General features: G+C 53.1%; 1 protein-coding gene across 2 annotated transcripts; it reads left to right on the forward strand.

Annotated features, from left to right (window-relative positions):
* The first annotated feature begins 2036 nt into the window (after positions 1 to 2036).
* On the forward strand, positions 2037 to 9802 carry MYCL (MYCL proto-oncogene, bHLH transcription factor). 2 transcript variants are annotated; one of them, XM_027864339.1, is made up of 3 exons: positions 2037 to 2329; positions 2904 to 3438; positions 8990 to 9802. In XM_027864339.1, the coding sequence occupies exons 1-3, from the start codon at positions 2237 to 2239 to the stop codon at positions 9598 to 9600; spliced, it is 1239 nt and encodes a 412-aa protein (XP_027720140.1). In that variant the 5' UTR covers positions 2037 to 2236; the 3' UTR covers positions 9601 to 9802. The 2 variants fall into 2 exon arrangements, with proteins under 2 accessions (XP_027720140.1, XP_027720141.1); XM_027864340.1 differs by lacking the exon at positions 2037 to 2329 and adding an exon at positions 2539 to 2608.
* Positions 9803 to 9808: the final 6 nt, after the last annotated feature.

Genomic DNA, 9808 nt, shown 5'->3' on the forward strand with positions numbered 1-9808 from the left:
CTTCTTAACTCTCTTGTCTGGCTTCTGACCTCATCATTTTCTGACCTCATCATACAACTGAAATTACTCATTCCAAAGTTACCAATGATCTCTCTCTTTTTTTTTTTTTGCTTTTATGGTAAGCAATTGGGGTTAAGTGACTTGCCCAGGGTCACACAGCTAGTAAGTGTCAAGTGTCTGAGGCTAAATTTGAACTCAGGTCCTCCTGACTCCAAGGCCAAAGCTCTATCCACTGTGCTACCTAGCTGCCCCTATTATAGATTCTCCCTCTCTCTTTTTTTTTCCTTTCTTTTTGGAGACAATCGGGGCTAAGTGACTTTCTCAGGGTCACATAGCTAATAAGTGTCTGAATTCACATTTCAACTCAGGTCTTCCTGACTCCAGGGCTGGTGCTCTTTCCACTGTACACCATGTAACTGCCCCCCAATGACCTCTTAATTGTCAAATGGAACGGTCATTTCTTGACCTCTCTCTAGCTTTTAACACTTTTGATTACCCTCTTCTCCTCCATAATCTCTTCTCTTTAGGTTTTCATGAAACCGATCTCCCTTGGTTCTCCTCCCACCTGACTGCTCCTTCTCAGTCTCCTTTCCTGAATCTGCATCCAGGTCATGCCATCTAACATCGGGTATCTCTCTCCCTCACTCCTGGTTTTGTCCTGGGCCGTTTTCTCTTTTCCCTCTGTAGATTTCACATGGTAATTTCAACAGCTCTCAAGATTCAAAGATCACATCTATGCTGATGATTCTCAAACCTATTTATTTACCCGAATCTCTCTGCTGACCTCCAGTTCTCCATCTCTGCATGTGCCTACCGGACATCGAAAATTGGGCATGCATAAGATATCTTAAACTCAACACGTCCAAAAACTGAACTCCTTATCTTTCTCCCTCTAACTGTGCCAGGTTTTAGGAGAAAGAAATCTATCTTGTCTGTGATGTTGAGTAAGCACCACCTACAGGACAACTGTGGGGTGTATTGCAGACGATCTTAATCTGGATTCAGAAAACCTCCGTTCGAATCCCAGCTCTTCTCTCTACCAGGATTACCTGGGACATGTCCGTGGGCCTCAGATGGCTCTTTTGTCGAAGGAAAGCGTTGGTTTTGATGACTTCTAAACTATCTTGCAGGTTGTTTCCCCCCCTCCCCGAACCCACGCACCCTAATAATCAGGGCAAGCCATGGCCACAAGGTGGCACTAGACTGCGGTCAAAGACTGACTTCAGGCAGGCAGTCAATACTGGGGGATGGGGGGGAGACCATTCCTGGGTGTCTGGGGAGGGGGCGGCAGTCGGGCTGTTTGTCCCTATCCTCGGGGGCGGCCCTGGGGAAAGGGGTTCGGAAGAATCTGAGCCCTGGAACCCCAGGCCACTCATCAGCCAGCCCAGGGCTGCGCCAGGCCTAGAGCAGTGCGTGCATTGGGGTGCTGGGGACCCACAGAAGAGAGGGAGTTTCCTGGGGTGGAAGGGGCCCCTTAGAGAGTGGAACGAGGACGGATGGGAGGGCGGAAGGGACTCTCAGCCCAGCTACCGCCGGCCTCGGGTAGCTCGGGGCTCGCTTTGGGAGGGGGGCGACAGAAGTGGTGGGCAGGCGGGGGGGTGAGGGCTCTGGGTCTCTCCTCCCCGGGTCTGCAACAAGGTTGCGTCACCTCTGCCACTGCGGCGCCAGGTTGTCCCAGCGCGCGGCCCGCGCTGCGGGATCCCCTCCCCCGCCCCCGCTCCGGCTCCCGCTCCCGCTCCCGGGGCTGCGGGGCTTCCCGGCGGCGGGTGGGGGCGGGGGCGCCGGGCCTCGAAGCTCGCCAAACCTGTCCCGTGCTCTTCCGGGAGGTGGGAGCCGCCGCCGCCCAGGTCGGCCCTTAGTTGCGGGGCCGCAGCAGGGAAGGGGAGTTGGTGGGGGGGGGCGCAGCCCATCCGCCAGAGGCGGGGGGGGGGAAGCCGCGCAAAGGGGAGGGGCTCCCGGCGCGCAGACTGGGGCGGGGAGCAGGGGGGGAGGAGGAGGGGGCTCGGCCCCCGCCCACTATGCAAATCGGCGCCTCCTGGTTGGGGTGGCTGGGGCCGCGCAAGGCTGGATATAAGGCGGCTTGGGAACAATACGTCCGGCTCCCGGCTCCCGGCTTTGATCCCTGGAGCTCCGTTGGTGTGGGAGGGAGTGAGTGAGTGAGTGAGTGAGTGAGTGTGTGTTTGTGTGTGTCCGCGCCCGCACGCCTGTGAGTGAATGTGTGCATGTGTGTGTGTGCATGTGTGTGTGCGCGCGGGGGGTGCATGTGTGCAGGCGGCCCGGAGCACGCGGGGGAGCCGGCTCCCTCCAGGTGTGGGGCCGTCGGAGCCAGGTGAGACATTGGGCTGGTCAACCCTGAAAGGCGGGGGGAATTGGGAGGCACTCCTGGGTCCAAGGCACCGACCTCCCCCCCCGCACCTACTCGCCCCAAAGTAGCTCGACTTTGGCCGAGCCTGGGAAAGTTTGCTTTTAACTCTCCCTTCCTCATTTCCACCCGCCCGCTCCCTGCGGCCCTTTGCTCTGGCTGCGGGCTCTGCAAGGGGGGAGTGGCCCCAGCGCCCTGCCCTGCCCTGCCATGCCTCGGGACTCTGCTGCCGGAGGGAGGAATGGGGTCAGCTCTCGGGGGAAGGCGCCCAGGCCGGCTGGGGGTGGGGGTTCTGATCGGCCCCCCCGAGGGGGGGCGTGGATCTGGAGGGGGGAGGTGCTTGGGTTATCTGTTTGGGGTTGGGGGATACACTCTCGGCGCCTGGGGGAGGGAGGCAGGAGGCAGGCGGAGAGGAAAGGAAGGAAGGGGGGAGGGAGGCAGGCAGGCCGGCGGAGAAGGGTGGGAAGGAGGGGCGACGGGTCTTCTTCCTGGAGCCACGGCCCCCCAGCCCACCGGTGCCCCCATCCCCCCCTTCCTGCAGGGAGCGGAGATGGACTTCGACTCGTACCAACACTATTTCTACGACTGTGACTACGAGGAAGATTTCTACCGCTCCACGGCGCCCAGCGAGGACATCTGGAAGAAATTCGAGCTGGTTCCCTCGCCCCCCATGTCGCCCCCGTGGGGCTCGGTCTCTAGCCCGGGTGCCTGTTGCTCGTCAACCGCGAATGGGCCACCCGAGCCGTGGCCTGGGGGCTGCGGGGTGGACGAGGGGGAGGGCCGGGGCTACTCCAAGGCGATGGCCAGGAACTACGCCTCCATCATCCGCAGTGACTGCATGTGGAGCGGCTTCTCCGCCCGGGAGCGGCTGGAGAAAGTGATGAACGACAAACTCTCGGCGGCCGCCGTGGCGGTCGCGACACCCAAGGGGAATCCGGCCAAGCCAACGGCCTCGGGAGACCCAGGCTGTGGCCACCCGGGGCCCGAAGGCGTGGACCCCACGGCCGTGTACCCTTGCGCCCCGGGCGAACCCAAGCCTCAAGCTTTCTCGGGCTCGGAGAGCCAAAGCGATTCCGGTAAGGACTCAGCCTGTCCGGGACCCTTGGGGATAGGGGGAGAGGATAGAGCAGATCTTAGGATGGCTACCTGGGCCAGGGGCCGCCAGGCAGCTAGGGTAAACTCGGGTCACCTCTCCTTGCCCCTCCCAGACAGGTGTTAGTGCTATCTGGAGCCAGGAAGGTTGGACCAGCTGGCTCCTCCAGGATCCATCCAGGCTAAAACCTGAAGGCTGCCCTCTCCACCTTGCCACTTGGGGCACAGAGCCCCCTAGCAGATTTTCTCTCACACACGTGGGTGTGTTGGTAAATAGACTGAAACCCCAAAGGAACAAAAGGGGGTGGGAGTTAAAGGCTTCTTCCTGGGAGTTGGGGAAAGGGTGAGACCCCACTGAGTCTGAGGGGGAGGTGTCCCTAGGGCCCCAATACCAGGGTTTCTGTTGTCCTCTTTCATAGCATCGTAGGATTTTGGAGGTCATTTGTTCTAACCCCCAACTTTTTAGAAGGAGAGGGCCCTGCCCAGAGTCCCACAGCTAGCTAAGTGGTAGGGCTTCCAACCCAGGTCCCCTGACTCCCAGATTTTTCTACTGGGATCTCAGTGGGATGCCGCAAAGGAATCCTTGGGGCCAACATTGCTCCCTTCTTTCTTGGAAGCCCCTCAAAGTCCCCAGGTGTTGAATTCAAGAAACATTTAATTGCCTACTCTGAAAAACACTATACTAGCTCCTGGGGGTCAGAGCCGATTTTCTGCCAGCAAATGTATCTGTTCAACTTGTTCTTCATGGGATTACAACTTACCTGGGAACAAAAAGATGAAACCTTAGAAAACATATATTCCCCTACCTCCTCCTCCTCAGCCCCTCCAAACTTGCACATTTTTATAAGGAAGGCAGTCAGACCCAGAGAGGATCAATGTTACTTGCCGGTGGTTATGCAGGTAGTAAGTGTCTGGATCTTGCCTCCTAAATCAGCACTTTTCTTAGTTGCCTTGCTGCATGGAGATGGCAGAATATTCTTTGTCCCAGTTTTGTCTCTCCTTACCTTGGGGACTTTGGGGAATTGAGCTGAGAATGCCAAGTTAGCTTCTGTTAAAGTGGATCCTACTGGTGCCTCTGGAACCTCAGACTTGGTTAGCCTTTGCCCATCTTATCTTTTCCAAGTTAAGAGAGTGACAGATCTTTGCTAAGGACCTTGCTCATGTTTAACTTGCTAATGAATGGAGAACCATCACACACACACCCCCCCACCCCCTCTCCCCAACCTCAGAGATCCTGGGTCCTAGGAACGGGAGGGTAAACAAGGGCAATCTTGTCCAAAGGGTAGACAGAGGCATGCCAGACATCTTAGAATCCTTTTTTTCCTACACAATGTGGTGTCCAGAGGGGAGATTATGCTGGGGTGGTTGGCATACTGCCTTCCATCCACAGTAGCCCAGATTGCAGGGGTTGAAAGGGACTCTTAAAGCATAGAATGTCATCTGGAAGGGTCTGACTCCCTCATTTTATAGGGGAGGGGGACACAGGTACTCAGCCCCACAGCCACCTTAGCAAATGGCAGAGCCTAGATTCCAACTCTAGGTCTTTTAACTCTTTAGTCTAGGGATCCTACCCCTACCCTATACTCTGAAGCTTATGTTTACTGATTTGAGCAGGCGGCTGTGATGGTGGTTGGAAGGGGAAGGAACTGGCTTTCTTTCCTGCAGCCCTGCTTTTGGAATGCCCTGGGGATGCTGATCGGCTGGTGCTGCCCTAAGCCCAGCTCCTGAGTGTATTCTCTTAAACCTTAATGATGAAAAGAATCACTTTTTTCTCCAGTTGCCTCTCACTGAATCTTTTCTAAAGCTGGAAGCTTTGACACCCTGAGGGTTGCAAATCAACCTTCCTTTGTGGGTGTGTTCTGTGGCTTTTTTTTTAATGTTACTTTTCTCCAAGCTTTACTTACTGACCTGGCCTTTCACCTGAACCTGTTTCCAGGGCCCCTGGCTCTGGGACTGGCCACATGGCCTGGGAACAAAAAGCAACAGATTGCAAACAATGAGGGGGGTGGGAACAATGACTGACATCGAAGATTAGCCAATGAGTGGCTGAGGACTGGCTGAAGCAGCATTCCAAACAGCTGTGAACTAGCCAATCCTGAGCCTAGGCCAAGAAGAGCTGAATGGGCCAGTTTTATTAATGGGGAAATAATGCAATTGTTCCCACAATGCAAGTTTGAGTCACAAAGGGACTTAAGTATCTTGATATGCAAAGAGCCTAGGAAATGGGTTCAAAGACCCTAGCTTGGTGAAGTTAGAAATTTGTGTAGGAGAACTAGGCTGAACAGGCTAGATTTCCTTGCTCCCCACTCTGCCTCTGGGAGCCTCCCTCTGGCTTCAGAAGAATTTGGGGGAGTGACCTTCCCAGGAATCGAGTGAGTCAGGTACCACTCCTGGGAGCCTTGCCTTACCCCAGTGGTTTACACAACACTAATATTAACACCCAAAGAGTTGCAAAGTGCTTAGAGGGAAGCCAGGTGGTGTAAGTAGCTAGGGATCTAGATTTAGGGATCAGAGGACCTGGTTTCTAAGAGTAACTCTGCCTGTTTGGTACCCTGGGAAAGCAGAATGACAGGATTAGCCCCTATAGTCTCCCAGGACCCGAGAACCCTCATGAGTCTAGGAAAGGGTCACAGATGGGAAATCTGAAACACACACTGGTTAAGTGATTAGCATAGCTAGGATCAGAGCAGGATTTGAACACTGGGCTCTTCACTAGTGCTTTCTCTTGCTTCCCACTCTGTGAGTCCCTTCCGGTGGGGCAGTCCTCCTGCTGACGGACACTGATGGATAGCTTAGGACATTGCCAGTGGTCCATCTGTCCAATACCCCAAGCCTGCCCCCTTTCATTTCAAAACCTGTAGTCCTTCAAAACCTAGAAAACCTTTTTTTGGGCCCATGTTTGGAAGCCTGGGGGAGGGACCACCTGTGGGTGATGAATGTTCCTGAAGCCCATTGAGCCCAAGGGTGAAATGTTCTTAAGAACAGCCCCTTCCCTCCCCCAGGGGGGAGCCAGGGCACATTGCAACCTCTCTGTCTGTCTCTGAAAGTCTTCCTCTGAATGAGACAACGGGAATGGCGAGGTAGGGGGATAATAGGATTTATAACTTGTGAAAAGTAACAATGGGCCCAGTGCGGGCTGTGCTGGGCAGGAACAAAGGGCCCTGCTCGGCCCCTAGACCCCTCATTTACAATTCTGATTGCGCATGAAAGAGTCCGACCAGGGGAAGATCTTTATAGCTCAACTTTGTCCCAGGCTAGTGGGGCACCCTCTCCTCTTCCCTTCCCTTCCATGGGGGAGGGGAGAGCCTGGCTAGGCTGGGGACTCTTTTGTTCTTATCCAAACCTTGCTGTGCAAAAGGAAATTGGAGAATATTTTTCTTCTTCCACCACTTTGTAGAGAGCAAATCAGCTGGCTTTCAGATCCCCTGTCGCTTGGGGGCTTTGCTGCCTGGCTTGGAAAGTGGTATCATCTGCCTCTTAGCTTTCAACCCCCAGAGCAAGATACCAAAGCAGGAGTTTCTAGGGTAGCCACATGCCAACCAAGATTTGTTGAAATCCCCTCCTTCATTGCCCATCTAAGGTCAAGTCTTCCCTGGTCACCTGCATCTATAAGTGACCCGTAGACTCAGAGGATATTAGACCTGGAAGAGATCTTCAAGGTCTCTATTTGCAAGTGAGGCAACCAAGGCCATTTTACAGATGGGAAAATTGAGGCTCATAGTCTCTAGGTTACATAGCTGGTAAAGGGCAGGACAGGGATCTGAATACAGATTTCTTTATACTGTGCCATGATGCTATCAGTGATTCCTGCCTCTAATAAAAGTAACTTCTATGGCACTTTTTATAAAGCACTTCCTTCCAAAAACCCTTAAAAAATGCATAATGAGCATTAGTACTAATACCCCAACTTTTGGATGAAGAAGCTGACACCTGAGAAGGTGATTTGCCCAAGTTCTTAAGGATCAAAGGACCTTAGAGGCAATCTAAAGAGCTGGGTTCAAGTCTTGCCTCAGATAGCTACTATGTGATTTGGGGCAAGTCATTTTACTCCTGTGGTCCTCGGGTTCGGGAGGAACAAGGAACATGGACTAGATGACCCTTAAGGCCCCTTCCAGTCCTTGAACCTATGATTCTCCCTCTTTTAAAGTAATACTAGAAAATGCGAGCATTTTAAGTCCGTTATTTTGGTCTTTGTAACCTCAGTGACTGGCACATAGTAGGCACTTAATACTTGCTGATTATTTTTGCCCAAGGTTACACGAGAGTAGTAAGTGCCAGACCTGGGATGTGAATGAACCTGGGTCCAGATCCAGGGCTGCTTCCACTAGGCCACACTACCTCATATCTGTTAACTTTTAGTCTTGTCTGACTCTCCATGACCCCTTTTGGTGTCTTCTTGGCAAAGATACTGAAGTGGTTTCCCATTTCCTTCTCATTTTATAGATGAGGAAACTGAGGTAAACAGGGTTAAATGAATTGTTCAGGGTCATACAGCTAGTAAGTGTCTAAAGCTGAGTTTGAACTCTGGTCCTCTTGACTTTAGGGCAGGTGCTTTATCCACTGTGCCACCTAGCTGTCTGCCTCATAGGTGCTAGAACCAGGCTGGCTTTAGGTATGGGCTACATGTCACGTTTGGAGATCATTCTACTCTGCCTTGCAGGCTGGATCTTTCTGGACGCTATTGTTTGAATTTTTGAGGGCCTAGGTGTAAATTTTCATTCTAATAATAACGATGGGGGCAGTTAGGTGGCAGAGTGGATCAAGCTCTGGCCTTGGAGTCAGGAGGACCTGAGTTCAACTCTGGCCTCAGACACTTGACACTTACTAGCTGTGACCCTGGACAAGTCACATAACCCCTATTGCCTCACTCAAAAAAACAAAAAAGGGCAATAATAAATGATGGCATTTACATAGCACTCTGAAGGCTTGTGAAGCAGCTTGCAGATACTACCAGTGGGATCTTGGCCAAGGTCCTTGGCCTCCATTTCCTTATTTGAAATTGAAGCTTTTGGAGGTCTGGAGTCAGAGGACCTGGGCTTGCTTCCTGGCCCTGCACACTTAGGATAACCGGACCAGAGTTGGAAGGGGCCTCCACAACCACTTAGACCCCTTCATTTGACAGATGGGAAGAGTGAGGCCTGGGCAAGGTTAAATCATGCACAGTGGAAAAATAAGCATCAGGGGTGGGATCTGAACCCAAGGTTCTGACTCTAGAGGCATTCATTTTACCATCCCACAGTGGCTTGCCTCCATGGGACCTTAGTCCATTTTACTTCTCTGAACCTCTCTTTCCTCATCTGTCAAATGAGGGGGTTGAATTAGATGACCTGTGGGGCTTGAAGGCCCCACCTCTGTGGTCCTGTATACCTACCGTATTCTAAGTAGCTTGGTGCACATGTCTATCTTTGATTGTGAACTCTGTGAGGCCAGAGACTGGATTTTTTGGTCTTTATCCTTGCATCCTCAGCTTGTAGACATACCCTTGCATCTAGTAGGCATCTTACTCATTTTCTTTACTTTTTTCTCCTTGGACAGAGGGTGAAGAGATCGATGTGGTGACGGTGGAGAGGAGGCAATCCCTCAGTGTCCGGAAGCCAGTCACCATCACAGTTCGAGCTGACCCCCTGGACCCATGCATGAAACATTTCCACATCTCCATCCACCAACAGCAGCACAACTATGCTGCCCGATTCCCCCCAGACAACTGTCCTCAGGAGGGGACTCCAGAGAAAGAGGCCAAAGAGGAGGAGGGGGAAGAAGAGGAGGAGGAGGAAGAGGAGGAAGAACAAGAAGTAGAGGAGCTTGTGGGGCCCCCAGGGCCTGCCAGTCCCCCATCCTCAGAAATGGGGCCCAGCCAGTCCAGGCCGGCCTCTTCTGACACCGAGGACGTGACCAAGAGGAAAAACCACAACTTCTTGGAACGGAAGAGGCGGAATGACCTCCGCTCTCGCTTTCTGGCACTACGGGACCAGGTGCCCGCTCTGGGCAGCTGCACCAAGACTCCTAAGGTAGTCATCCTCAGCAAGGCCCTGGAGTATCTGCAGACATTGGTGAGTGCTGAGAAGACCATGGCCTTGGAGAAGAGGCATCTCAGGGCACGGCAGCAGCAGCTACAGAAGAGACTCGCTCAGCTCACTGGCCACTAACCTACCAAAAAGACAGAGCTGGGGCTCTCATTGTGGAAAACAGACTTCTACTTTTCTGCCCTTCCCCCTTGGTAATTTGCACATTTTGGGTCCCATGGGACTAACTGGACTATTGATCCCAGAATGCACTGCAGCCAAATGCACGCACTCATGCTCACTCGCACACACACACACACACACACACACACACACACACACACACACACAC

Source organism: Vombatus ursinus, unplaced genomic scaffold, assembly GCF_900497805.2.
Source record: "Vombatus ursinus unplaced genomic scaffold, bare-nosed wombat genome assembly UNPS02014775.1, whole genome shotgun sequence".
NCBI classification, from domain to species: Eukaryota; Metazoa; Chordata; class Mammalia; order Diprotodontia; family Vombatidae; genus Vombatus; species Vombatus ursinus.